This window comes from Phragmites australis, chromosome 19 (assembly GCF_958298935.1).
Source record: "Phragmites australis chromosome 19, lpPhrAust1.1, whole genome shotgun sequence".
In the NCBI taxonomy this organism is placed as follows: Eukaryota; Viridiplantae; Streptophyta; class Magnoliopsida; order Poales; family Poaceae; genus Phragmites; species Phragmites australis.
This window is the reverse complement of record NC_084939.1, coordinates 724,448-749,719: the sequence shown is the minus strand read 5'-3', so window position 1 is coordinate 749,719 and position 25,272 is coordinate 724,448. Positions and strand designations below refer to the sequence as shown.

Sequence of the window (25,272 nt, the reverse complement as noted above, 5' to 3'; positions counted from 1 at the left end):
TCTGATATAAGACTAAGAGTAGCTTTCTTGGAAAAGAGCACGTAGCACGATTCAATTTGATCTCGAATCGAAAACTTGGTTCGAGATAGAAAGGCCCATGCAGATTAGAGATAAACTAGTTACATGCGTATGCTTCATACGTAACGTGCGGCCACGCATAGAAAGTAGGCCTGTGCAGGCCCGCACGGGAGCGAGCGTGCAGCAGACGGATCCATGGGGGAGTGTGCGCAAGAGCGTGCAATACAGGCAGGTCCATGCAAGAGCACGTGGTAGCGCACAGGAGCAAGACGTGGGCCTACACGAGGGAACGTAGTGAAATACCGAAAAAAAAATACCGAAAACAAAACACATACGAGCGGAACATAGCTTGCATATTGGGCTCAACGAAATAAACGTACATACGTGTAGATTTGCACCAGATTGTTGCACGAAGTCCTGGTCAATGAGACATTGAGATTCCTTCCAATGTTGAGTACAGTCCACGCGGGTACGTATAGTGTTTTGTGAATACAAAATTCAGCACAGCCCATGCAAATACGCCGGTTGGATTGCTCGGGATGGTCTGCTGGAGATAGAGAGTCCAAGAAGGATTTGTCGATGGAGCCTGGATAAATTTAAACGTCCCTGCATATCTATATCCACCGACTTGCCCTGCCTATATAAGGCCACCGAGATCTGGCTCAAGGGACGGACGCACACAATCATCCTAGCCTCCGCCCTGCTGCCTTTCTCATCCACGCACGCCGACGCCGACGCCCAGACGCACACAACCAGAACAGCCGCCGGAGGCCCTGCTGGCCTTTCCCATCTATACGCGCTCACGCACATCCTCTCCCTCACGCCATACACAACACGTACATCCATCTATCTGAGAGAAGCACATACATATTGATAGAAAGATCCGCACGAGTTCATCGGCCGGAGGTCGTCGCTGTCCGCCGGAGTTCGCCATGGCCGCGTCACTGAATGGTGAGGTTCCACGCTGACTCTTGCATCTCTCCTTCCTCCTTCTCGGTTGCTAGATTGGTACGCCGATCAAGCCACTTGTGGACTCGAATCAATCATTGGCTTGCCGATCTACATGTTGCCATGAAAAGAGATTGGCTTGCCGGTCGACTCATCGCCATGCGAAGGAGATCAGCACATAATGCTTGCCATGACGCCTAACCCATCAGAGATAGAAGAAGCAGAATAAACAAAGCGAAGCTCTGAGCGATTCGACGATCAATCTACGTATAGTTTTGCCCAATGGATGAGATGGCCACGACCTATGCAGGCGTGATCCCTGTTGGTGCAAGGTCAAGCTATCCGCCCAATACGATGGGACGGCTGCAACTAAAATAGTGGTGCAAACCAATATCCCTATTGGTGCAAGATCAAGTTATCCGTCCAATACGATGGGACGGCTGCGACTAATACTGACGCTAATGATTATCCTCGTTGGTACAAGATCAAGTCATCAACCTAATGTGATGAGACGGCTGTGACCAATAGTGACGCAGACGATTATCCCCGTTGGTGCAGGATCAAGCCACCCGCCCAATGTGATGGGACGGCTGCGACCAATAGTGGCACAGACGATTATCCCTGTTGGTGCAAGATGAAGCCATCCGCCAATGCGATGAGACGTCTACGATCAATAGTGGTGTAGACGATTATCCCCGTTGGTGCAAGATTAAGCCGTCCGTCCAATGCGATGGGACGGCCACAACTTATGGAAGCACCGACAAATTGATTAATTCTGCATCAAGAAGGCACCCTCGCCATGGTAAACGCACGAGGAGTAAAATGCTGTCAAAATTTCCATCAAGCAAGCATCGTCCAAACATCATATTGACATTGCTAACTGCAGCGCACATTTCCATATCATAATCATCCCATGTCTAGTACCAACGAGGCTAGGCGAAACTCTGACCTAGTGCCGATGAGGCGAGGTTACTATTTTATCGACACGTCCCAAGTTTACGGGATCGGACACTCCATTGCCAGGCACCGACGAGGCGAAGGCGACACATCCGTCCACACTTGATGAAGGCAGGCGTACACATGTCTGAGCACCGACGAGGCAAAAGTCATCCTTTTCATCAACACTTTTCGTTCACAAATTGACGTGGCAATGGCATAGTCGTGATCGAGCATCGGTGAAGCGAAAGCCACCTGTACCTACAATTACAACATACTCTGCATATGGATGAGCAATATTCTATATGAGGACGACCAAAAGCGTAGTTTAATCGAAGGTTTTCTGTAGGCTTGCACTACATATGTAATTAATTGGATGCGCTTAACTAGACCCCGAGAATTGACGAACTACGTAATCTCTCTAGTCAGATAATTTCCATAAGCATCAACGCAAAAGACAGAATAGACAGATTCATATGAAGTCATGTATTTTGTATATTCAAAAGGAATTAATGAAATACATGTTCCGCGCATATAAGTTGTTCTCTGTCTACTTTTTGTTTTCACAAACAATGTGCCGTCACTTTAGTTTGTTTTTTTCAACCATCTGTGTAGCATTGTTACAGTAATCGAGATGATGACAGATATCTAACACATATCTACGGACAGGCAAGGAGCCCAGTGGCAAAACTGCGAGATGGGAGCAGAGCCGGCCGGAGATAGATACTCCGTCCCACACATTCCCCTGTAAGGCCTACAATGAAGGCCGGATAAAAGGGGTCCTGATTAAAAAAATAGATTGAATTTTTCATCTTATAAGTTAACTAGAAGATACACCGCGCGTTGCTGAAGGATTCTAAGCAATATCTAAAGATGCACTGGTTTTAGCAAGGAGGAGAAATTGAGAAGCAGATAGTAAGGGGCTTGCTCTGACTCGACGCGAAATTTTCCAATGCCCATGTGGGAATAAGCAAATTGAACTAACTTCCATAGGCAGCATAGCGATGCGATCACTTAATTTGTAATGAGCAAGTAAATTAATATGCATGTGACCAGAAGTGAACACTTTTCTTTCTTAAACAAACAGTAAGATTAACCTAAATTGATCCCAACGCATAGATATTAAAATGTTAAAAAAATACGAATAGTATGTAAAGGGGGAAAGGAACACAAGTAATTACGGTCACACTTGTCGGAAAAATTAAGCTTGAACAAAAGGGAAGGAAAAATTAAGGTTGAACACAAGGGGGAAGGGAACCCTAGCATCAAGATAAAGTTATGAAAAGTGATTGGTTTAATTTTTGTGATTCTTGCATAATCACAAAATTAAGGTTTAATTTATTTTCGTCACCATTTATCACAATTTGTTTGTGAAGATCATAACTTTTGATCCAGATATCCGATCGACTTGATTCTTATCAGAATAATTTTATAGCATTATCTAGTTTCTACTATTAAAATTTGAGGGCAATCGTACAATTAGATTTTTCTATAAAATGATGTGATAACAGTCTGTACTGAACTAAATACGAGATTAAATTAAGCTTTTTATTAATATAAATTAAAATTTGAATTTGACTTCCGTAAATATTAACGCTCTCTGATAGCATAGTTTGCACGTAATCGATCTACCTTAATTAATTTGTCTTGATATTTGACCTCGCGCTCTCTCTCTCCACGTGCATCGACAGAAAACGCACCTCAATCCATTAGTACATATATACTACTTCCTCTGTCTTATAATATATAATGTTTTAGACTTAGATATAGATATTAAATAAAAGGTAAAATGACCATCTTACTCTTTTTTATTACACATTAAATTATAAGTAATAATGATGTAGCATGACTGAAAAATAATATTTATATTGGGAATAAGAGACTTAATGGAGGGGTGAGACTGGAAAATATAAGGTTATCTTAAAATTGTAGAACTTTATATATTTTGAACAAAATTAAAAAATTTAAAACGTCATGTATTATGAGACGAGGGAGTGCATATTAACATGGACGGATTTGGAGGTCGGAGGCCATCGGGCGTACTGTGCAGCACTGTTTTTCATGCCAGATTGTGGATGTAAATTTGTATTTATTGGATTAAAGTGGAATAATGCATACGATCAATTAAACCTATTTTTAAATAAAACTATACGCATTCAGATTACTCTCATGCGCAATCAATCAGACCCTTAACAATCACGCACATTCATACATCCAAAGCAGTCTCCGATCGATTATTAGCTGACGGCATGCATGATCGATTCCTGTTATAAAGTCTAACATACACATGCATACACGCCTACTGCTTGACAATCACGCGCATCCAAAGTGGTCCCCGATTTGACGGCATGAATGTGATCGATTCCTTCTCCGAAGGAGCATAAGCTTTAATTTGTCGGCGACATTCGTTGCATCGGAAGGTCTGCTTCCACAACTATTGGTTCAGAATAATAACAATTGTACCAAAGAACAAAGATGCTGCACAGATCCAATAATTCAGACCTATTTACTTTTTTAATATATGCTTTACCCCTTTGTAATCGCCAGTTTTTTACTGTAATCGCCATTTTACCCCTCTGTTGATCGACAACCTGCACGGCCTCCCTTCTTCCTCAACACCTACAGCGTTAACCCGTCAACACCTAATCAGCAACTAGCCGATGCAAAAGGATCACTGCAATTTCCTTTGCCATGCAAAGAATTCTTTGTCACGCGCTCAAAAAAAGAAGAAGAAAGCTAAACAAGGAGGAAGGCAGCTTCCCGAAGAAACCTCCCCTTCCGCCGCCGCCCGATCCCCATCGCCGCCGTCCTCTCGCTGGTACCACCTCCTCCTCCTCCTCCCTTATCCTCTTCCTCTGCTTGGGCCTTCGCTTCCCCATCCAACCACTGTTTGTTTAAGCTTTAGCTGCTGCTTTATAGGAGTATATTGTTTTCTTCCGTTCTTGCCTTCTTCTTCTGCTTCTTTCTTGAAAGTAAATTCGGTTCTTGCCTTCATCTGTTGCGATTTATCTAGACTAGGAGTGGAATCTAATAAGCGGCCCGATTACTCTTCTTGCAGGTTCCATCGAGAAAGAGGAATTTCGGTTCCGGGATCTCGATTCTCGTCTCTCCGCGTTGTTAAGTCGCAAGTTGCATGGTTACTTGTGGCATCATTATAGCTCGCACCGATAAGTAATGGTTCATCAGAAATTGCGTCGAACAAGCTTCCTGTTGAAGTCTTACACGGCACCGAGTTCTCATTAGGCAGCATGTTGGCATATTTCTGAGAGCTACCAAGGCTAGATCCATCGATCCTTCCTACTTCCCTCAGCCCCAACTCTCCATTCCGAAAATCATTCCATGGCAGATCCATGGAGAATTGCAGGGATGACCTGGAGCTTGACGGCAATAGGTTGGCTGCTGTCACCCATCTTCGTCTTCCTCGTGAACAAGTTCTTTTCCTACCTCAGCGTTGACGTATCACGGAAGCTCCGGGAGCTGGAGATCCACACTATCCCAGCACTGAAGCAGACGCTGAGCCGTGCAACGGAGCGGAAGGTGCTGAAAGCAGCGGACGACGGGGGGAGTGAATATGATTTGAAGATACTCGACAAACTGACCAAGGATCTCAGGTCTGCCTTGTATGAAGCGGAAGACATCCTGGACCTTATCGATTATCACAAGATCGAGAAGGAAGTTATAAGGGGCTACCAGCTGGGTGCAGCAATTAGCGCTTTCATTGGCCGCTGCAGGGCGTCCTGGTTTGGACGACGCGTAGACTCCACCCAGCAATTAGCGCAGAGATGGTACCGGAGAATTGCAGAGATGGTACCGGAGAATTTCAGAGGTGCCAGTGCGCCACTACCGATTTCCGGCGGCGCAACCTCCATTTCCGGAGTCCAGAGGCTCCGTGGCTGGTGCAGGCACCTCGACATCAGTAACTATTGGCAATCCATACGCAGCTGGTTAGCCAATGCGTATACGGTTGCCCGTTCTTACCGGGACTGGTCATATCAAGTGGTTGGCATCGAAGTTAACAAGGTACCGTCTGATCCTCGTGTCGAATTCCAGCTGCAGCATTCTAGGAGCAGTGCATGCGCATTTTCTTAGGAAGCGCAAAATAAGCTCCTTTTTCGTAGCAAGCCCCCCCTTTTTTTATCTTGGTAAAGTTTATCTTGTTGTCATTTTGTTACGCAAAATAAGACCCTTTTTTTAAGGATAAGCCCGTTTTCTTAGGAAGCGCATTTTATTTCACGATGCTAGTGCATTATTGAAATCAAGATCCTCAATTTTCCGGTCCATTAAGATAGTAAAGAGTGTTGTTATTGTACTTTCACTCATAACATTTTCCGTAATATCGTAGAAGAGGTTCAATATCTCATCGACGATGATATATAATTAATATTATATATTCTATATATTTCGTATATCTATAAAAAGGTATATGATGATCGAATATATCTTACTCGATACAGGGCTAGTCGTGGCCATTACAGAGTAAGGTATGCCAAGGATATACTTGCAAACTACTTATTTTGGATATGAAAGATATCCCCTACTCGAGAAGTATTCCTAGATCTGCCGGAGCCCAACAATTCGAGTAAGACTCAAACAAGTTACTGGGTTCCCTCAACTATGAGCCTATTTAGTTGGGCTAATGCTTTTAGCTTTTGGCCTGAAAATATGGCTTTTGGCTTTTGTAACAATTTTTTAGCTTCTCAGCACACCAAAAGATAGAAAAGTTCCACTCAGCTTGCTTCTTAGTTTTTAGTTCATTCCCTTAGAAACTAGCTTTTTAGCTTTTCAAAAGCCAACTCAACAACCATCTATTTGGTTGGGCTTCTAGCTTCTAACAAGTAGAAGCCAGCAAAAGCCCAACCAAACACAGCCTATATAAGGCAGGGAAAGGGGCACGTCCAAGACATCATCATCAGATCTCAAGCTAATCGCAAGGCAATCAGACAATCATAGTCCACAATCACAAACCATGCATTCAGATCTTCGAAGTCATGGAACCCTTCAAGACTAGTCGAGTAGAAGACCAGCACCCATTGAAGATCCATTGTAGGAGCAAACCCCTAGTCGACTAGATCTTAAGACTTAGACACATCCAAATTTAACTAGTTCTTAGGACTAGACTCATCCAGATCTACATTGCACTTTGTGATATGAAGAATAATTAAGGCAGGATATGACATAGGGTTATTATCCAACTTAGGAACATGAACATTTATAATTATGCATCTCTGTTTGCAGTACACTTTGTCAACTTCGCATGTATTCCTACTTTCAATACTACAACAATATACGACTGAGTATCAAATTCTCGATAATTGGCGCCATCTGTGGGGATACAAGCAAAAAAGTCGATATCTGAAGTTATCGCCCGACCCGCTATGGAGTATTCGGATCTTGAGTCTTTTGATGACTTTGGCTCTGATATATACGCCCGACTGGAAGAATTACCAAAAATTAGCCTATCTCCGAAGGGAACGTACGACAGATCGACTTCCAAGTCGGTAGGCCAAAGTGGTCTTTCAATAGAATGCATTGGGGGCTCAACTAGTACGACAGATCATATGTATCTTACCCGATAAGGGGCTAATCATAACTGCCACGTGTAAGGTATAGAGATAAAATACAAGGAAGCTGGTGATTCTAAATTAGGGAACTATCTCTTGCTCAGCAAGAAATCCTAAATATTCAGAAGTTCCACAATTAGAGTCGAATATGCCTGAGGTATCTGAGTAGGATCACACATGGGGTTACCCTGACTATATAACGTGGGGAGAGGAGTACGTTCCAGGCATCAAGCAACCAAACCATCGATTCTTACATTGAGCAAATCGAAACACAAGCAAGCCACACCTTCAGATCTTTGATGTCGAGAAGCACTTCAAGACTAGTTGATTAAAAGACCAACTAAAAGGACCTTGATGTCACCTAGAGGGGGTGAATAGGCATTTTAAAAACTTCGCCCCATTATTCAATAGTTGGCCTTAACTTTCAACGGAAATAAACCAACAAATTTTGCACAAGTAAAAAACCTAAATATGCTAGGCTCAACTAGTACACTAACCCTCTAAAGCAATTGTGAAAGATTAAAATCTTAGGGTGATAAAGATGCTATTCAATTCTAGCAAAATATACGTGTTTCGCGGATTCGAAACTTGCGTTCGAATTGAGATACTGCTGGGATTATTATATAATGTGACATCAGTTGTAATCTCAAATGGTGTATCAATAGGATTCTTAGACATGAAATTGTCATTGATTCACAGAATTTGTAATGGCATATTTAAGGGCTGTCAAACACTACTTCGTAACTGGGTAGTCATAAAGGTAACTTTCGAGTTTGACATGAAACATGTCATGGGGTGTGATCGATCAAGATGAAATTTGTCTCTCCTATATAATAGGAGAGATATTTTTGGACCCCTCAATGTGGCTAGATTAGAAAGTGCATGGCCACGCTAATGTGATTAAAGAGTTAATCACGAGTTGAGTATTTTGCTATAAGATTGAGTGAATGGTCAAGCTATCACAAGGATGACACGTGTCTCGCCTTGAGCTTGACTGATATCGTGAGGTAAAGAGATTGGTGCATGTGTATATCAAGGTTCAGCTAATATGATCTTTATGTATACTCGGGAGTCAATATGCCCTGTTAGGGACCACTGTTGATTTCAATTCGGAAAGTGATTTTCGAGTCGTAGCCGTTTGTACATGAACCTAACGGATCACACACTTAATGAGTTAGAACATGACATGTGGATTGGATCCATAAGAGGGTTTAAACGGATTGTGATCCATGAGGGACTAGAGTCCTAATGTGAGTCCACTGTGGGAGCCCATACCAGGATCTATATAAAGGGAAGCGTGGGGAGGGGGGCGCACAATTGAGCCACTCCGAAACCCTAGTTGCGTCCTCTCCACCCGACCTCTTGAAACCCTAGTTATACGTGTGGTGTTAACACACCGGCGTTCGACGTTCTAGCTCAAGACGTGTGGATATCATAGAGACGCTGCTGCTAGTGCGGCGTTGATCGGCTCAACGTCGCTCCCGACAAGGCGGCCATGACTAGTCGGAACACTCTAGACTAGGTAGTCGGAACGATCCTAACAAGGAAGTCGAACCCAGAGGTTGATCCCGACTAAAAGGTCGATCGTCTACGACAACCCTACTGAGTTCGTCTGCTTCCTCTACTTTGACGTGTATAATGTTGGATCGGCCTACTCCAACTCTTCTTCCGCTACACTGCGCGTCAAGTGGTAATAATCTACGATCCCGTACTCGTATGGTTTCCTGGTTAAACGTGATAGAAAATTTTATTTTGCGTTATTGTAGCCTATCCGTTCTCCAACAACATCCATAATAGTCAGGTCGCTGGAAGTGGACAAAAATCCATATTGGCCTATATAATAGAATGGAAGTGTCAGGGCATGATACTCGATACTTGAGTGTTGTTAGTAACACTCTGGTACGTTAACAATTTTACTGCATTCCAAGTGATGTTTTTTTGGCAAGAGACGGTTCCCAACCAACCAAGAGACATCTTGTTCTTCTTCTAATTTTAGTTTATTACACTGTTGCTATTTGGTCAATTTTCCCAGTATCGTGTGCATTTCGCTGTCATGTTTAAAAAGTTTGATTCACACATTCTACAACAACATATTTACATTTTAAGGAATAGAGTACCAGCAGAATATGTGTCTAGGATAATCATTTAAGTCTTGTTTCTTGCAGAAGGACGGCATTGGATTAGATTTTTCCCTGCTTACTATTGATGGAAAGAGCTTGAGGAAAAGAATAGAGGACATAGAACATATGGTCACTGACTCGAAGAAATCACATCTATTATTGAATCAGCAAAGCAGCAGCAACGAACTTTCTGACAAGGATACTGACAAGGAAAGTCGCAGCAAACAGAAGGATATAGACGACTTGGACAGAATAAATGAACGGAAGGTATTTGGTCGAGAGAAGGAACGTGAGCGTATATGTAGTATGCTTCGTAAGGGCCCAGATGCTTCCCGTTCCAGTAGACCATATTCTGTGGTTGGCATATATGGCATTTCAGGTTACGGGAAGAGTACCCTGGCGCAATATGTTTGTGACCATGAAAAATATCAAGAAGACAAACATTTTGATCCTGTCATCTTCATTCAAGTGTCTAAGACTTTCGAACTGGATGATATAATACGTGATATGTTGAAGCAGATGACGCAAGACCAGCCCTCGCAAGACCAACCCTCCAATACCAAAAGTCTATGCAATGAGTTGAAGAAAAAATTGGAAGGCAGACGTTTCTTGTTAGTACTGGATGATCTCTGGGTCAATAAGGATAATGAAAAGGAACGGCGCATTCTACTTCGCACACTCGATGCTGGGAAGAGTGGAAGCGGAATCCTGGTGACAGCTCAAAGGAAAGATGCAGTTATAGCTCTAGGTGCTGAGAAACCTATTAAAATACCTAAATTGGATGCAGATGAGTACTTTTCAATGTTCATGCACTATGCAGGCAAAAGTGATGATTCTGCATATGGAAGGATTGGGAGAGAGATTGCGGAAAAGCTTCACAAATCGCCTCTTGCAGCAGAAACAGTGGCAAGACGGCTTGGGATGAACCCAGATATCGAGTTCTGGAGAACAACAGCGAACCTTGACGTGTTGAATGAGACCATTGGAGCTCTTTGGTGGAGCTATCAGCAACTTGGTGCGGACATCAGGCGATGCTTTGAATACTGCAGCACTTTCCCCAGAGGATACAAGTTGAAACCACGTAAGTTGGTTCGCATGTGGATAGCACAAGGGTTTGTAAAGACAAGTAGTAATGCAACAGAGGACATGGAAGATATAGGCCAGTCCTACATTCACGAGTTACGGAATTGCTCATTTCTTAAAGTAAAAAGAACCGGTGTTGTTACAATTCATGATATGCTGCACGAGTTAGCAGAGAGGGTTACTGGAAGTGAATTTTTTAGGATTGACGTGAATGGCTCGACAAAAGATATTCCACCAGATGTTCGCCACCTTTTCATTGAGACATATAATAGAGCAGAGATCACGGAGAAAATTTTGGAATTGGAAAATCTGCGCACTTTGATCATTGAGGAGAAGTACAAGTCGAATAAGGAGAAGTACAAGGGGAATAGTATGGGCGTCGAGGAAAGGCACGACCTGATTAAGGAAAAAGTCTTTGTGGGTATGTTCAAGAAGCTGAGGAAACTGCGGGTGCTGAGAGTACGAGTAAAATGCAACAAAGATATAGTGTTCTCTGTCCCAGAATCAATTGGCCAGATGAAGCATCTACGTTATCTTGGTTTTCATACGACCTATAATTCGCCCTTGGTGCTGGTACTTCCAAGCATATTGAGCAAGCTTTACCATATGCAGATCCTAGAGGTACGAAAATGCAAATTATCTTGTGCTGAAGATCTGACAAACCTCACCCATTTGCGGCAAATCCCTGGAAATCTTCTTCCCAACATTGGCAAGCTGACGTCACTCCAAACGATACCAGTGTTCAGAACAAGGAAGGAACCAGCTGGGTACGAGTTGAAGCAGCTGAAGCACCTGAACAAGCTTCGAGGCATCCTGCGTATCAAAGGTCTTGAAACTGTTGAAAGCAAAGAGGAGGCTCTTGAAGCCAACGTATCTGGCAAGAAGCGGATCACAACACTGGAACTTTACTTTGGAAACGTAGCGGAAGAAAAAAAAGTCGTCCAATCACAGGTTCTCGAGGGCCTTTGCCCACCGAACCAACTTGAAGAGCTGACTATCTGGGACTACGGCGGTAACGGGTATCCTAGTTGGATGTTGGGGGGTCATCACAGCGGCCTAAATAACATACACCGACTTGAGCTCTTTAGATGCAGCAGCCAATTGGAATCTATTCCTGAATGTAGTGCGTTCTTCCAACGCCTGCGTTCCTTCTGCGTTTTTAAGTGCGGTTGGGACGCCTTGCCTGATCATCTAGAGCGCCTCACGTCGCTCCAGGAATTGGTAATCATTGTTTGTCCTAATATCAAGGTCCTTCCGACACTGCCTCAGTCTCTTAAGCACATTCGACTCGTTGACGGTGGTGACGACCTGGAGAGGTTCTGTAAGCAAAAATGGCAGTTGAAAAATATCACGACCGTTATGGACATATGGTTGTGAATTGTGATACGTTAGTGTAGATGGGTGCTTTTCTTTCTTCTTTGCTTATTTGGAAAGACGATGGCACGTCTTTCGTTGTGTGTATCTTATAATTACTAGAATGATTTGTTGTCGTGATCCATGAACCAAACAGATAATACTATACTATGTGTATCGCGAACTAACTCTAGGTCAATAATGTCACGAATGCAAATTTGCATGCATCTTTTCTCCATAAATATGCATACGGCTCTGAACCTCTTTCCGCTGATTTTTTAATATATGTTTCAAAAATTAAAAAATTATAAAAATAGAAGTTCGTTTGAAGAAAAAAAAATACAGAACTAGGCAATATGTTAAAATAAAAATACAGTATTCAATGCTCTTCAAATTCAAAAACAGTATCGAAATAAAAAAAATATGGTGTAAAGGATGCTATAATCTAACTTAAAAAAATCAACACGAACCATTATTTGTACAATGATAAATAAGTAAAAAACAAATTTCAACTTTGGCCCTCGTGTAAGAAAAGCCCCCAAACCCTCCGACCTGAACCTCCAGCGACGCGACATGGCCAACGACCCCAACGTCGTGTCAGGCCGGCCTTTAACTAGCGCAAGATGTGGTGGCGACCTGAGCACGTGGGAACGAAGCGAGTTTGAATTGAAGAGTTGTCGGGTTGGGAGTGGTCAAATAGCGTGCGTGGGGCCCGGAGGCCAGTGTCTGGCTGTGGGGTTTATAACCCAGCCGTGTACTCGGTGAAACACTAAGACAAAAATGGATTGAACCAATTCCCTCTGTTCTCAAATTCTTCTTCTTCTTCTCCAAGTTTCCTCCCCTATCTGAGAGTCGTGTATAGCTCACGTCCCGGCGATCTCGTCGGTGGCAACGGGTGTGACAAGTGGTATCAGATTCACGCGATCCTCGACAAATCAGCGGCGGAATCGTGCTTCGGCGAGGGTTGCTCGGCAGGTGTTGTGGATCTATTACTACTGCGGCAACGGGTATCCTAGTTGGATGTTGGGGGGTCATCACAGCGGCCTAAATAACATACACCGACTTGAGCTCTTTAGATGCAGCAGCCAATTGGAATCTATTCCTCAAGGCAGTGTGTTCTTCCATCACCTGTGTTCCCTCTGCTTTTGGGACTGCGATTGGGACGCCTTGCCTGATCATCTGGAGCACCTCACGTCGCTCCAGAAATTGGTAATCATTAATTGTCCTAATATCAAGGTCCTTCCAACACTGCCCCAGTCTCTTAAGCACATTCGACTCAATCGCGTTGGTGACGATCTAGGGAGGTTCTGTCAGCAAAAATGGCAGTTGGAAAGTATCAAGACCGTTATGGACATATTGTTGTGAATTATGATTCGTGAGTGTGGATCGGTGCTTTTCTTTCTTCCTTCCTTATTCGGAAACATGATGGCACGTCTTTCGCTGTGTGTACCTTAATTACTAAAATGATTTGTTGTTGCGATCCGTGAGCGAAACGGATAATACTGTACTATGTGTATCGCCAACTCTGGATCAATAATGTCGTGAATGCAAATTTGCATGCATCTTTTCTTCATAAATCTGCATACAGTTCTGAATCTCATTCCGCCGAATTTTTTATTTTTATATTTCGAAAATAAAAAAATGTAAAAATAGATGTTTGTTTGAAATTTTTTTTACAGAACTAGGCAACATGTTAAAATAAAAATACAGCATTCCAATACTCTTAAAATTCAAAATACTATCGAAATAGTCATAAAAAAAATGTATGATGCAGATGATTCTATAATCTAGCTTTAAAAAAAATCAATTCAACAATCACTTGTTCGGTGGATTCGAGCGGTGCAGACGCGGTGGACCTGATCGGGATCGAATCGCTTGAGGGATTTCCTCCAGATTCGTCGGTTTCGATCCTGATGGGATGAATGCGGTGCGGGTGGCTGCTGCTTTTGGTAGCTTTCGTCTGCTGTGCTAGATTCGTTGGCTGACTTGGTTGGTGTGAGGACTGAGCAGCCGGGGTTGTTTAATTGCTGGTGCATGCAACGATGGTTTTGGTTTTGCTTCGTGGATATGTTGATCGCCTTGTGGTTTGGGTGTAGTAGATAGATGGGGTGACCTGATTTGGTTCCAGTGATACTGTGCAGATTATGGACAGGGCAGGGTTTTCAATGGTGCTGATAGATCCATAGCAGTGGTTGAATGGCAGTCTTTGATTAGCCCCTTTTTTATGACTTGGGATGTGCTGATTATGTTATTAGTGTTTTCTTTGCAAAAACGCTTTTCATCTGTAGTTTTTGATCTGTAGATGTGAACCTATGTTTCCTTAACCGTTCACCTGCCCACTTGATGCAACCGTCCAAGTTACTTGACAGTGCCAAAATTCATGTGCATGGAAATACTGACCTCTGGCCCTTCCTATTTCGATTGCTCATGATGCAGATTTGCTGGGAGTGTTTTGCATTTTTTTTTTGGATTTATGCTCTTGTCATTCAGAAAAATCTACTTTTCTTTTTTTCTTGTCTTGTTTCTGTTTCAGTAAACTCAACCTAATATTGTCCTATACTCCTATCTCTATGGCGACACAGATCCACGTGATGATGGATTGTCAAAATCCAAGGATAGAGACAGAAAAAGACCAGGGCAGGGATCATCCAAGGGACCGTGACAGAGATAGAGGAAGGGGCAGGGATCGGGACATAGACAGGGATCGGGATCGCCACAGTAGGTATCACCATGAAAGAAAGGAACACAAAGACCATCCTGACGATCAGGATCATCACAGAGGCAGTGATTCTGAAAGGTATGTCTGTTTGCATGCACCTTATTACTCTACAGAAACAGTGTTGTTTGCAACTTGGTTCTTGTGGGTACATCAGAAGTCTATTTACATGCACCTTATTACACTAAAGAAACAGTGTTTTTTGCAACTTGGTTCTTGTGGGTACATCAGAAGTTATTCAATTATGTTCTGGACGTGTCAGATTGTTAGTGAGAGACTTGCATGTATTTTGCTTATATTCTGTATCAAATTTTGATCTTTGGTGTACGTAACAACAAACATGAGAAGAGACCGCGAAAGAGATGGGCATCGGAGGCATCGTTCTCGCTAACGGTCTCGTTCAAGGGGAAGGGATCACAGATCTATGTCTCGCTCTCATTCAAGAACGTATGAGAGCGAAGGTCCTGAATAATCCATCATCCATCATCCATCATCCATCATTTACGTATTCAAATACGATAGACATATTAATCCTCCACCATGTTAAATAATCGTTACTCATAGTACAGTGATACAAATAGCGTTCTCGCTCACGGTCTCGTTCAAGTGGAGGGGATCACAGATCTAGGTCTTGTTGCTCTCATGATTGTTACCATGTTGAAATTGCCCATGCTAATGAGAGTACCTATGCTGAAAAGGCAAATCGATATATTTTTTTGATGTATATTATGTTTATTTATTTATTTTCTGCATATTTGTATGGACCCTTATTGCTTTGAAATTTATTTGATCCATATGCATTTTTTAGTAAGTGTGGCTAATTGCTTTAATTTTCTGCATATTTGTATGGACCCTTATCTCTTGCGGTATTCAATTTTCCATTTTATACTTCAGTTTCTCACTAGTCACTGATACCCATTGTGTTGAAGCAGCAAGCGAGTTAGTGGATTCGACGCACCACCCCCGCAAGCCATGGCTTCAACATTTCCTGCAGCTCATGACACAGCCTATGATGAACAGAGATTGCCAAAATCCCCTCGAAGATTGAGAAACTCGAGTACTTTGAAACTCTTGACATAAGGGAGACAAATGTTGGGGAGCTGCCTAAATCTTGACATTGGCCGCTGCAGGGCGTCCTGGTTTGGACGACGCGTAGACTCCACCCAGCAATTAGCGCAGAGATGGTACCGGAGAATTGCAGAGATGGTACCGGAGAATTTCAGAGGTGCCAGTGCGCCACTACCGATTTCCGGCGGCGCAACCTCCATTTCCGGAGTCCAGAGGCTCCGTGGCTGGTGCAGGCACCTCGACATCAGTAACTATTGGCAATCCATACGCAGCTGGTTAGCCAATGCGTATACGGTTGCCCGTTCTTACCGGGACTGGTCATATCAAGTGGTTGGCATCGAAGTTAACAAGGTACCGTCTGATCCTCGTGTCGAATTCCAGCTGCAGCATTCTAGGAGCAGTGCATGCACTGTGATCTTGGTAAAGTTTATCTTGTCATTTTGTTCCGCAAAATAAGCCTTCCCCCCCCCCCCCTCCGCCTTAATGAAATCAAGATCCCCAATTTTCCGGTCCATTAAGATAGTCAAGAGTGTTGTTATTGGAATATTTTCACTCTTAACATTTTATTTAATATTAAAATTTTGAGCGGTCTTTGTCTCTAAAAATAGCTTCAAACTAGCAAGTGGCTCACGTAAATAGCGTGGCTAGTATCGTTGCAATATTTTGTCACAGTAACCTTTGATTACAAATTAGTCTTTTTATCTTTTTTTTTATGAGGTTAGTGTCATTTAGTTATAAAATGCATAAAATTAGAAGAAGAGATAAAAATTATGTTAGTGGAAGAGAAATTTATTTATGCTCCAAACTTGACCCAAAACGTACATATGTATTTGTTTGATTCGTATATGTTTTGATCAACTGTTAAAATCGTGCATCAGGTGTAGCAGTCCAACCAAAATCAGAATAGATTTATCTTGCTTGCGTGTTGTGCTTTACCTACTGCCTGCTTGATGCGACGTCCTTGAGCTATACGGTGCTTCTTAATCTATTATTCCCTCCAGTCTTTAAAAGTAGTTATTTTGGGCTTTGATTGATTGCATGTGAAAAGAAGTCGTTTTAGCTATTTGATGGTCATTTGGACTATCGTACCCCTGCTGTTAATGCTTGTTTATTTACTGCGGCATGCAGGCTCTTCGTTTTGCAAAAACGTTCAGTCTCCCTATGTTTACTCACATGCAAAAACGTTCAGCGGGAGAAAAGAGCACGAGAAAAGAGAGTGCTCGCGCGTCGCTCCCATCGCTTCGCGCCGTTTCTACTTATTGCACCGTTTCGTGTACTTTTTTTTCTCATATGAATGTTGCACCACACTGTGGCAAAATGGTTGCGACATTCACTCTTCAAATTAAAGGGTTCCATGCATACTTGCATACCAGTACATTTTGGCATCAATAACAAAACACTATTTTCTCTTGTCAAATTATTCAGCAAGCTGGGTCATAGCCTCGCCTACAATTGATGACTCGCAACCTATCTGCAAAGGCAGGTGCCCAGTCTTTCTAGGTCCCTTTCTTCATACGTGGAATCTTAAAGTTATTTCCTCCTCCTATTTTCATTGCCTCCTTCATTACACTTTGGAGTATCTTAGTAAGATTTTTTTTTATTACGAATTTTAGCTATTGATTAATTGTATTTTACATGTACTCTTTATTTAGGTATTTGATTTTTATAATAATTTGATTTTTTTTTTCTAAGACTATATTTGATATGGATCTTTTTTTTCTATTATGACCCCAATTTCATTTATTATTTATTTTATTTTATTTGGACTCTTTATTTAGATATTTTGCTTTCCAAACCATAAGGAAATCGAACTGCTACCTTTCTATAATTTTTATTCCGAATTTAGCTATTTATTAATCGTATTTGATAAGTACTTTTTGGTTTCCGAATTTAGCTATTCATTAATCGTATTTGATATGTAGTTTTTGTTTTAATCTAGACCGTTATATATTCACAACAATGAGTGATCTAGATTTTTTTTTTTCGATTAACATGGCAATTTTGTTACCTTGAGAGAGAACTTGGTGGTTTCTTTTTACATTCAAATAATAATATAATAGATATCAATCCACAGAGGTCATTTAAATCGTTTTGGAGGCACATTCGACGGGCACATCCATAATAGTCAGGTCGCTGGAAGTGGACAAAAATCCATATTGACCTATATAAGAGAATGGAAACGTGTCAGGCCATGGTACTCGATACTTGTGTGTTGTTAGAACACACTGGTACTTTAACAACTTTAGCTACGAGTGCGTTCGAAGTGATGGTTTTTGGCAAGAGACGGTTCCCAACTTCCCAACCAGCCAAGAGACATCTTGTTCTTGTTCTAATTTTAGTTGATTACATTGTTGCGATTTGGTCAATTTTCCCAGTATCGTGTGCATTTCGCTGTCATGTAAAAAAATTGATTCACACATTCTACAACAACATATTTACATTTTAAGGAATAGAGTACCAGCAGAATATGTGGCTAGGATAATCATTTAAGTCTTGTTTCTTGCAGAAGGACGGCATTGGATTAGATTTTCCCCTGCTTACTATTGATGGAAAGAGCTTGAGGAAAAGAATAGAGAACATAGAACATATTGCCATTGACTCGAAGAAATCAGATCTATTATTGAATCAGCGAAGCAGCAGCAACGAACTTTCTGACAAGGAAAGCCGCAGCAAACAGAAGGATTTTGACCATCAGCTCAGCGGGATTAAAGGGGACGTATTTGGTCGGGAGAAGGAGCGTGAGCGTATATGTAGTATGCTTCGTAAGGGCACAGATGCTTCCCGTACCAGTAGACCATATTCTGTGGTTGGCATATATGGCATTTCAGGTTACGGGAAGAGTACCCTGGCGCAATATGTTTGTGACCATGAAAAAGATCACGAAGACAAATATTTTGACCCTGTCATCTTCATTCAAGTGTCTAAGACTTTCCAACTGGATGATATATTGCTTGATATGTTGAAGCAGATGACGCAAGACCGGCCCTCGCAAGACCAGACCTCCGATAATGAAAAGGAAAAATTGCGTGATACCAAAAGTCTATGCAATGAGTTGAAGGAAAAATTGAAAGGCAGACGTTTTTTGTTAGTACTGGATGATCTCTGGGTCAATAAGGATAATGAAAAGGAACGGCGCATTCTACTTCGCACACTCGATGCTGGGGAGAGTGGAAGCGGAATCCTGGTGACAGCTCAAAGAGAAGAAGCAGTTATAGCTCTAGGTGCTCAGGAACCTATTAAAATATCTGATTTGGAAGCAGATGAGTACTTTTCAATGTTCATGCACTATGCAGGCAAAAGTGGTGATTTGGAATATGGAAGGATTGGGAGAGAGATTGCGGAAAAGCTTCACAAATCGCCTATTGCAGCAGAGACAGTGGCAAGACGGCTTGGGATGAACCCAGATATCGAGTTCTGGAGAACAACAGCGAACCTTGACGTGTTGAATGAGACCATTGGAGCTCTTTGGTGGAGCTATCAGCAACTTGGTGCGGACATCAGGCGATGCTTTGAATACTGCAGCACTTTCCCCAGAGGACACAAGTTGAAACCATGTAAGTTGGTTCGCATGTGGATAGCCCAAGGGTTTGTAAAGACAAATAGTAATGCAACAGAGGACACGGAAGATTTAGGTCAGTCCTACATTCACGAGTTACGGAATTGCTCATTTCTGCAAGTAGAAAGAACAGGTTATCTTACAATTCATGATATGCTGCACGAGTTAGCAGAGAGGGTTGCTGGAAGTCACTTTTTTAGGATTGATGTGAATGGCTCGACAGAAGTTATTCCACCAGATGTTCGCCACCTTTTCATTGAGACCTATAATAGAGCAGAGATCACGGAGAAAATTTTGGAATTGGAAAATCTGCGCACTTTGATCATTGAGGAGAAGTACAAGTCGTTTGAGGATATGCTTGGTATACCACTAGGGGACGTCGAGGAAGGGCACGACCTGATTAAGGAAAAAGTCTTTGAGGGTATGTTCAAGAAGCTGAGGAAACTGCGGGTGCTGACAGTACGAGTAAAAACCAACAAAGATCTAGTGTTCTCAGTCCCAGAATCAATTGGCCAGATGAAGCATCTACGTTATCTTAGTTTTGATGCGGTCCATTACAACGTCTACGTGGATCTGGTATTTCCAAGCACATTGAGCAAGCTTTATCATATGCAGATCATCGATGTTCCATTTTGCAAACTATCCCGTGAAGATCTGAGTAACCTCACCCATTTGCGGCAAATCCCTGGAGATATTCCCAGCATTGGCAACCTGACGTCACTCCACACGAAATCATTCTTCAGAACAAGGAAGGAACCAGCTGGGTACGAGTTGAAACAGCTGAAGCACCTGAACAAGCTTCGAGGCATCCTGCGTATCAAAGGTCTTGAAACTGTTGAAAGCAAAGAGGAGGCTCTTGAAGCCAACGTATCTGGCAAGAAGCTGATCACAACACTGGTACTGTTCTTTGACGTTTTAGCAGAGTACTCGGAAGAAGAAAAAGTCGTCCAAGCACAGGTTCTCGAGGGCCTTTGCCCACCGAACCAGCTTGAGTACCTGTGTATCTCGGACTAGAGCGGTAACTGGTATCCTAGTTGGATGTTGGGGGGTCATCACAGCGGCCCAAATAACATACACACACTTGCGCTCTGTACATGCAGCAGCCAATTGGAACCTATTCCCGAAGGTAGTGTGTTCTTCCATCACCTGCGTTCCCTCCGCCTTGTTGAGTGCGGTTGGAACGCCTTGCCTGATCATCTGGAGCGGCTCACGTCGCTCCAGGAATTGGAAATCATTGATTGTCTTAATATCAAGGTCCTTCCGACACTGCCCCAGTTTCTTAAGCACATTCGACTCGTTGATGCTGGTGACGACCTGGGGAGGTTCTGTAAGCAAAAATGGCAGTTGGAAAATATCACGACCGTTATGGACATATGGTTGTGAATTGTGATACGTTAGTGTAGATGGGTGCTTTTCTTTCTTCCTTGCTAATTCGGAAAGACGATGGCACGCCTTTCGTTGTGTGTATCTTATAATTACTAAAATGATTTGTTGTCGTGATCCATGAACCAAACAGATAATACTATATTATGTGTATCGCGAACTAACTCTGGGTCAATAATGTCGCGAATACAAATTTGCATACATCTTTTCTCCATAAATATGCATACGGTTCTGAACCTCTTTCCGCTGATTTTTTAATATATGTTTCGAAAATTAAAAAATTATAAAAATAGAAGTTCGTTTGAAGAAAAAAAAATACAGAACTAGGCAATATGTTAAAATAAAAATACAGTATTTCAATGCTCTTCAATTTTTTAATGATAAATAATAAAAAACAAATTTCAATTTTGGCCGTCGGGTAAGAAAAGCCGCCAAACCCTCCAACCTGAACCTCCAGCGACGCGACATGGCCGACGACCCCAACGTCGGCGGCGATGCAGACCGCACCGAGGTGAGCATCTTGGGGCTCCTCCTTCCTTGCTGCGTTGGAACCCGATCTCCGCGTCGGCTCCATCTGCCCGCGCTGGCGCCTCGAGCCTCGTTGGGTTTCGAGTGGTGTTTGGGCTGGGGGAGTTCGGTGGCGACGCGTTGCGGTTCCGTGGATTCGAGCGGTGGACCTGATTGGAGCTCTTTGGTGTAGCCTCGAATCGCTTGGGGGATTCCTCCAGATTCGTCGGTTTCGATCTTGATGCGGGTGGCTGCTTTCGGACCGGTACCTTCCGCTTGCTGTGGTATTCAATGGTGTGACGACTGAGCAGCCACTGTGCGTTGTGGAGATTACGGACAAGGCAGGGTTTTCAATGGTGCTGATAGATCCATAGCAGTGCTTGAAATGGCAGTATTTGATTAGCTCCTTTTTATAACTTGGGATGTGCTGATTATGTTATTAGTGTTTTCTTTGCGAAAACTCATTTCATCTGTAGTTTTTAATGTGTCAAAATAGCACGACTTAACACATGAAGTCATAAAGGTACATTGAGCTTTGAAACTCAAAACTGAATGGGGAAGTGCAACTTTATTATATGCTGTAGATGTGAACCTATGTTTCCTTAACCGTTCACCTGCCCACTTGATGCAACCATCCAAGTTACTTGACAGTGCCAAAAACTCATGTGCATGGAAATACTGACCGCTGGCCTTTCCTATTTCGATTGCTCATGACGAAGATTTGCTGGTAGTGTTTTGCATTTTTTTTTTTGGTCAAAATGCTAAACACATCCACGTGATAATGGGTTGTCAAAATCCAAGGATAGAGACGTAGATAGAGAAAAAGACCAGGACAGGGATCATCACAGGGACCGTGACAGAGATAGAGGAAGGGACAGGGATCGGGATCGCCACAGTAGGCATCACCGTGGAAGAAAGGAACACAGACCATCCTGATGATCAGGATCGTTACAGAGGCCTTAATTCTGAAAGGTATGTCTGTTTACATCCACCTTATTACACTGCAGAAAAAGTGTTGTTTGCAACTTGGTTCTTGTGGGTACATCAGAAGTTATTCAATTATGTTCTGGACATGTCAGATTGTTAGTGAGAGACTCGCATGTATTTTGCTTATATTATGTATCAAATTTTGACCTTTGGTGTACGTAACAACAAACAGGAGAAGAGACTGCGAAAGAGATGGGCATTGGAGGCATCGTTCTCGCTAACGGTCTCGTTCAAGGGGAAGGGATTGCAGATCTAGGTCTCGCTCTCGTTCAAGAAGGTATGAGAGTGAAGGTCCTGAATAATCCACCATTATTTATGTATTCAGATACGATAGACATATTAATCCTCCACCATGTTAAATAATCGATACTCATAGCACAGTGATACAAATAGCGTTCTCGCTCACGGACTTGTTCAAGGGGAGGGGATCGCAGATCTAGGTCTTGCTTCTCTTATGATTGTTACCATGTTGAAATTGCCCATGCTAATGAGAGTACCTATGCTGAAAAGGCAAATCGATATATTTTTTTTCAATGTATATTATGTTTTTTTTTCCTGCATATTTGTATGGACCCTTATTGCTTTGAAAATTTACTCGACCCATATGCATTTTTTTAATAAGTGTGGCTAATTGCTTTAATTAAGGGATGGCATGTATCTCTTTGTTAAATATAATCACCTATCTCTTGCAGTATTCAGTTTTCCATTTTATACTTCAATTTCACTAGTCACTGATGCCCATTGTGTTGAAGCAGCAAGCGAGTCAAGTGAAACAGGATCAGGGCATAAAGAACATCCATAAGGAAAACAAATCACAGTTTGATGGGGGAGAACCACCACCTACTAAGCGATGCAACTTTTTTTTCTTTTTCCCGATTAATATGTTGATTTCTAGCCTCTTAGACCAACACGGCACCACCACTTAACACTATTGATTGTATAATATATTAATATGTTTGATGTGGATTCATCTTCATAGATTTAACTTTATAAGCTTACCGGTAGAGGAGTCTCACCTAACAATTGATATGTCTCACACAGAAGATAAACTTGGATCAGTGTTCATTTTTTCTCATCTGCATTTTCTCTCCTTTTTCTTGCTAGGTATCTCCTCTTAATTGATGACATGTGGTCTGCAAAAACATGGGAGAGTATCAGAATTTGTTTGCCAGCGAATAACAAAGGCAGTAGAATAATTGTGACAACAAGATTTCAAGCTGTTGGTGCGACGTGCTCCCAAGGAGACAGAATTGATCTTCTGCATACAATTGATTTTCTCAATGGTGATGACTCCAAGAGGTTATTTGATCAAAGTGTTTCTGAATCCTGAAGCAGCAGACATAGTGACAAAGTACGTGACCAAGTCGCTGAGGAGATATGGAAAATATGCGCCGGGGGGGGGGGGGGGGCTGCCTTTGGCCATAGTTACCATAGCTGGATTTGTTGCCTGCAATCCAAGCAGGTGTGAAGTTTGTAGATCGCTATTTCCTGAGCCAGTAGATCGTCTTACTCTGGATGGGGTTACAAGGATACTCGACTGTTGCTACAACGATTTGCCTGGAGATCTCAAGACCTGCTCATTGTACATGAGTATATTTCCAAAAGGTTGGAAAATTAGCAAGAAGCGATGGATAGCTGAAGGTTTTGTTAGTGAGAAGAAATGTTTGACAAAGGAGGATGTCGCATAAACTTACTTTAATCAGCTCATGAGAAGGAAGATAGTACGCCCTGTGGAGCACAGCAGCAATGGAAAGGTAAAAACCTTTCAAGTTCATGACATGGTTCTTGAATATACCGTGTCCAAGTCAAGCGAAGAAAATTTTATTACTACTGTGGTTGGTGGCCACTGGATGATGCCAGCGCCTAGCAATAAAGTCCGTCGACTCTCCATGCAGAGCAGTGGTTCCAATCACAGAAATTCAACAAAAGGCGTAAACTTGTCTCAAGTGCGGTCGTTGACTGTTTTTGGGAATCTGAATCAACTTCATTTCCATTCATTCAATAATGGAATAATACAAGTGGTCGACTCTTTTTTTTTTTTGGTGTTTCTGTCATGTTTGACTGGTCTATCACGGTGTTACAGTTTTTGTTCGGTTGTCGGTTCTCAAACCATTGTAATCCTTTTTGTTTGGTTGTAACATATTGTTTTATGGTATTAAAATTCAGGGATTATTAATGTATTGTGATGAATTGTTGTTCGTTCCCAAGGGATGCATGGCTTGGCAAGCAGAAACAATGAAGCAGCTGTGACAACATAAGAAAACCAGAGTGTTGATTATGTTACCTATCGTGCAAGGAAAACATCATCATCTCTATTTGAATATATTTTTACGAGTACGTGTGTTAAAAATGCCAAAATCTACTCACCGAAAAGGGCAAATGCCAAATTTTATTTTAAGAAGAAGAAAAAAGGACAGTTGCTAGGAGAGGGACAGGGCAGCACAGAGGGCAAGTGAGGCATGGGGAGTTGGGGACTGTCAAGCTACACCTCAAAAGTTACCTGAACTTCATTTGATGAGGTGGCACAAATTATACTTGCAGTACTAGTTAACACCAACCCTGGAGCAGGGTTAAAAAACCGTCGGTAACCGCCCAAAAATCGCGGTTACCGACCTTCCCGGTCCGGTCCGGTTTCAAAAACCGAACGGTAACCGAAATTTGAATTCAAAAAATTCAAAAAAATTCAAAAAATTCAAAAAATTCAAAAAAAATCTTAAAAAAAACTAGACACAATTCTAAGATCTTCTATGAAAAAAAATATTCAAAAATAATGTCGTTTGCATCATATTCTATAGGGAGAAATTTTAAAAAAAATGAAAAAAATTGAAGCGTGCGGCTCAATTATTAACTCACGTTAAGGAAAAGTGTAACATGCAAACACATATTTTTTTGTATAAAAAATATTTTAAGAGAATCTTTAAAATTGATTTCACTTTATTTAGAGTTTTATTAAATTCTCTATTATTTTTACAAAGTTCACAAGCATAAAGTGAATATGTTAAGAAACAGCACTATAATTAACTTTTTCATGTCTAA

The 25,272-nt window shown here is 42.0% G+C and overlaps 2 protein-coding genes and 1 long non-coding RNA gene across 4 annotated transcripts; all 3 read left to right on the top strand.

Moving 5' to 3' along the window:
- The first annotated feature begins 4,337 nt into the window (after window positions 1-4,337).
- LOC133900860 (disease resistance protein RGA2-like) lies at window positions 4,338-12,245 on the top strand. Of its 2 annotated transcripts, none has more exons than XM_062342120.1 (3): window positions 4,338-4,720; window positions 4,961-5,922; window positions 9,629-12,245. In XM_062342120.1, the coding sequence occupies exons 2-3, from the start codon at window positions 5,242-5,244 to the stop codon at window positions 12,041-12,043; spliced, it is 3,096 nt and encodes a 1,031-aa protein (XP_062198104.1). In that variant the 5' UTR covers window positions 4,338-4,720; window positions 4,961-5,241; the 3' UTR covers window positions 12,044-12,245. The 2 variants fall into 2 exon arrangements, with proteins under 2 accessions (XP_062198104.1, XP_062198105.1); XM_062342121.1 differs by lacking the exon at window positions 4,338-4,720 and adding an exon at window positions 4,729-4,874.
- Window positions 12,246-15,881: 3,636 nt separating this feature from the next.
- Window positions 15,882-20,514, top strand: LOC133900862 (putative disease resistance protein RGA3). The gene is made up of 2 exons (XM_062342124.1): window positions 15,882-16,154; window positions 18,310-20,514. The coding sequence occupies exons 1-2, from the start codon at window positions 15,939-15,941 to the stop codon at window positions 20,371-20,373; spliced, it is 2,280 nt and encodes a 759-aa protein (XP_062198108.1). The 5' UTR covers window positions 15,882-15,938; the 3' UTR covers window positions 20,374-20,514.
- A 649-nt stretch (window positions 20,515-21,163) lies between these two features.
- Window positions 21,164-24,434, top strand: LOC133900865 (uncharacterized). The gene is made up of 4 exons (XR_009906602.1): window positions 21,164-21,253; window positions 21,443-22,221; window positions 22,409-22,513; window positions 23,341-24,434. It is a non-coding gene; the product is annotated as an uncharacterized LOC133900865 (long non-coding RNA).
- Window positions 24,435-25,272: the final 838 nt, after the last annotated feature.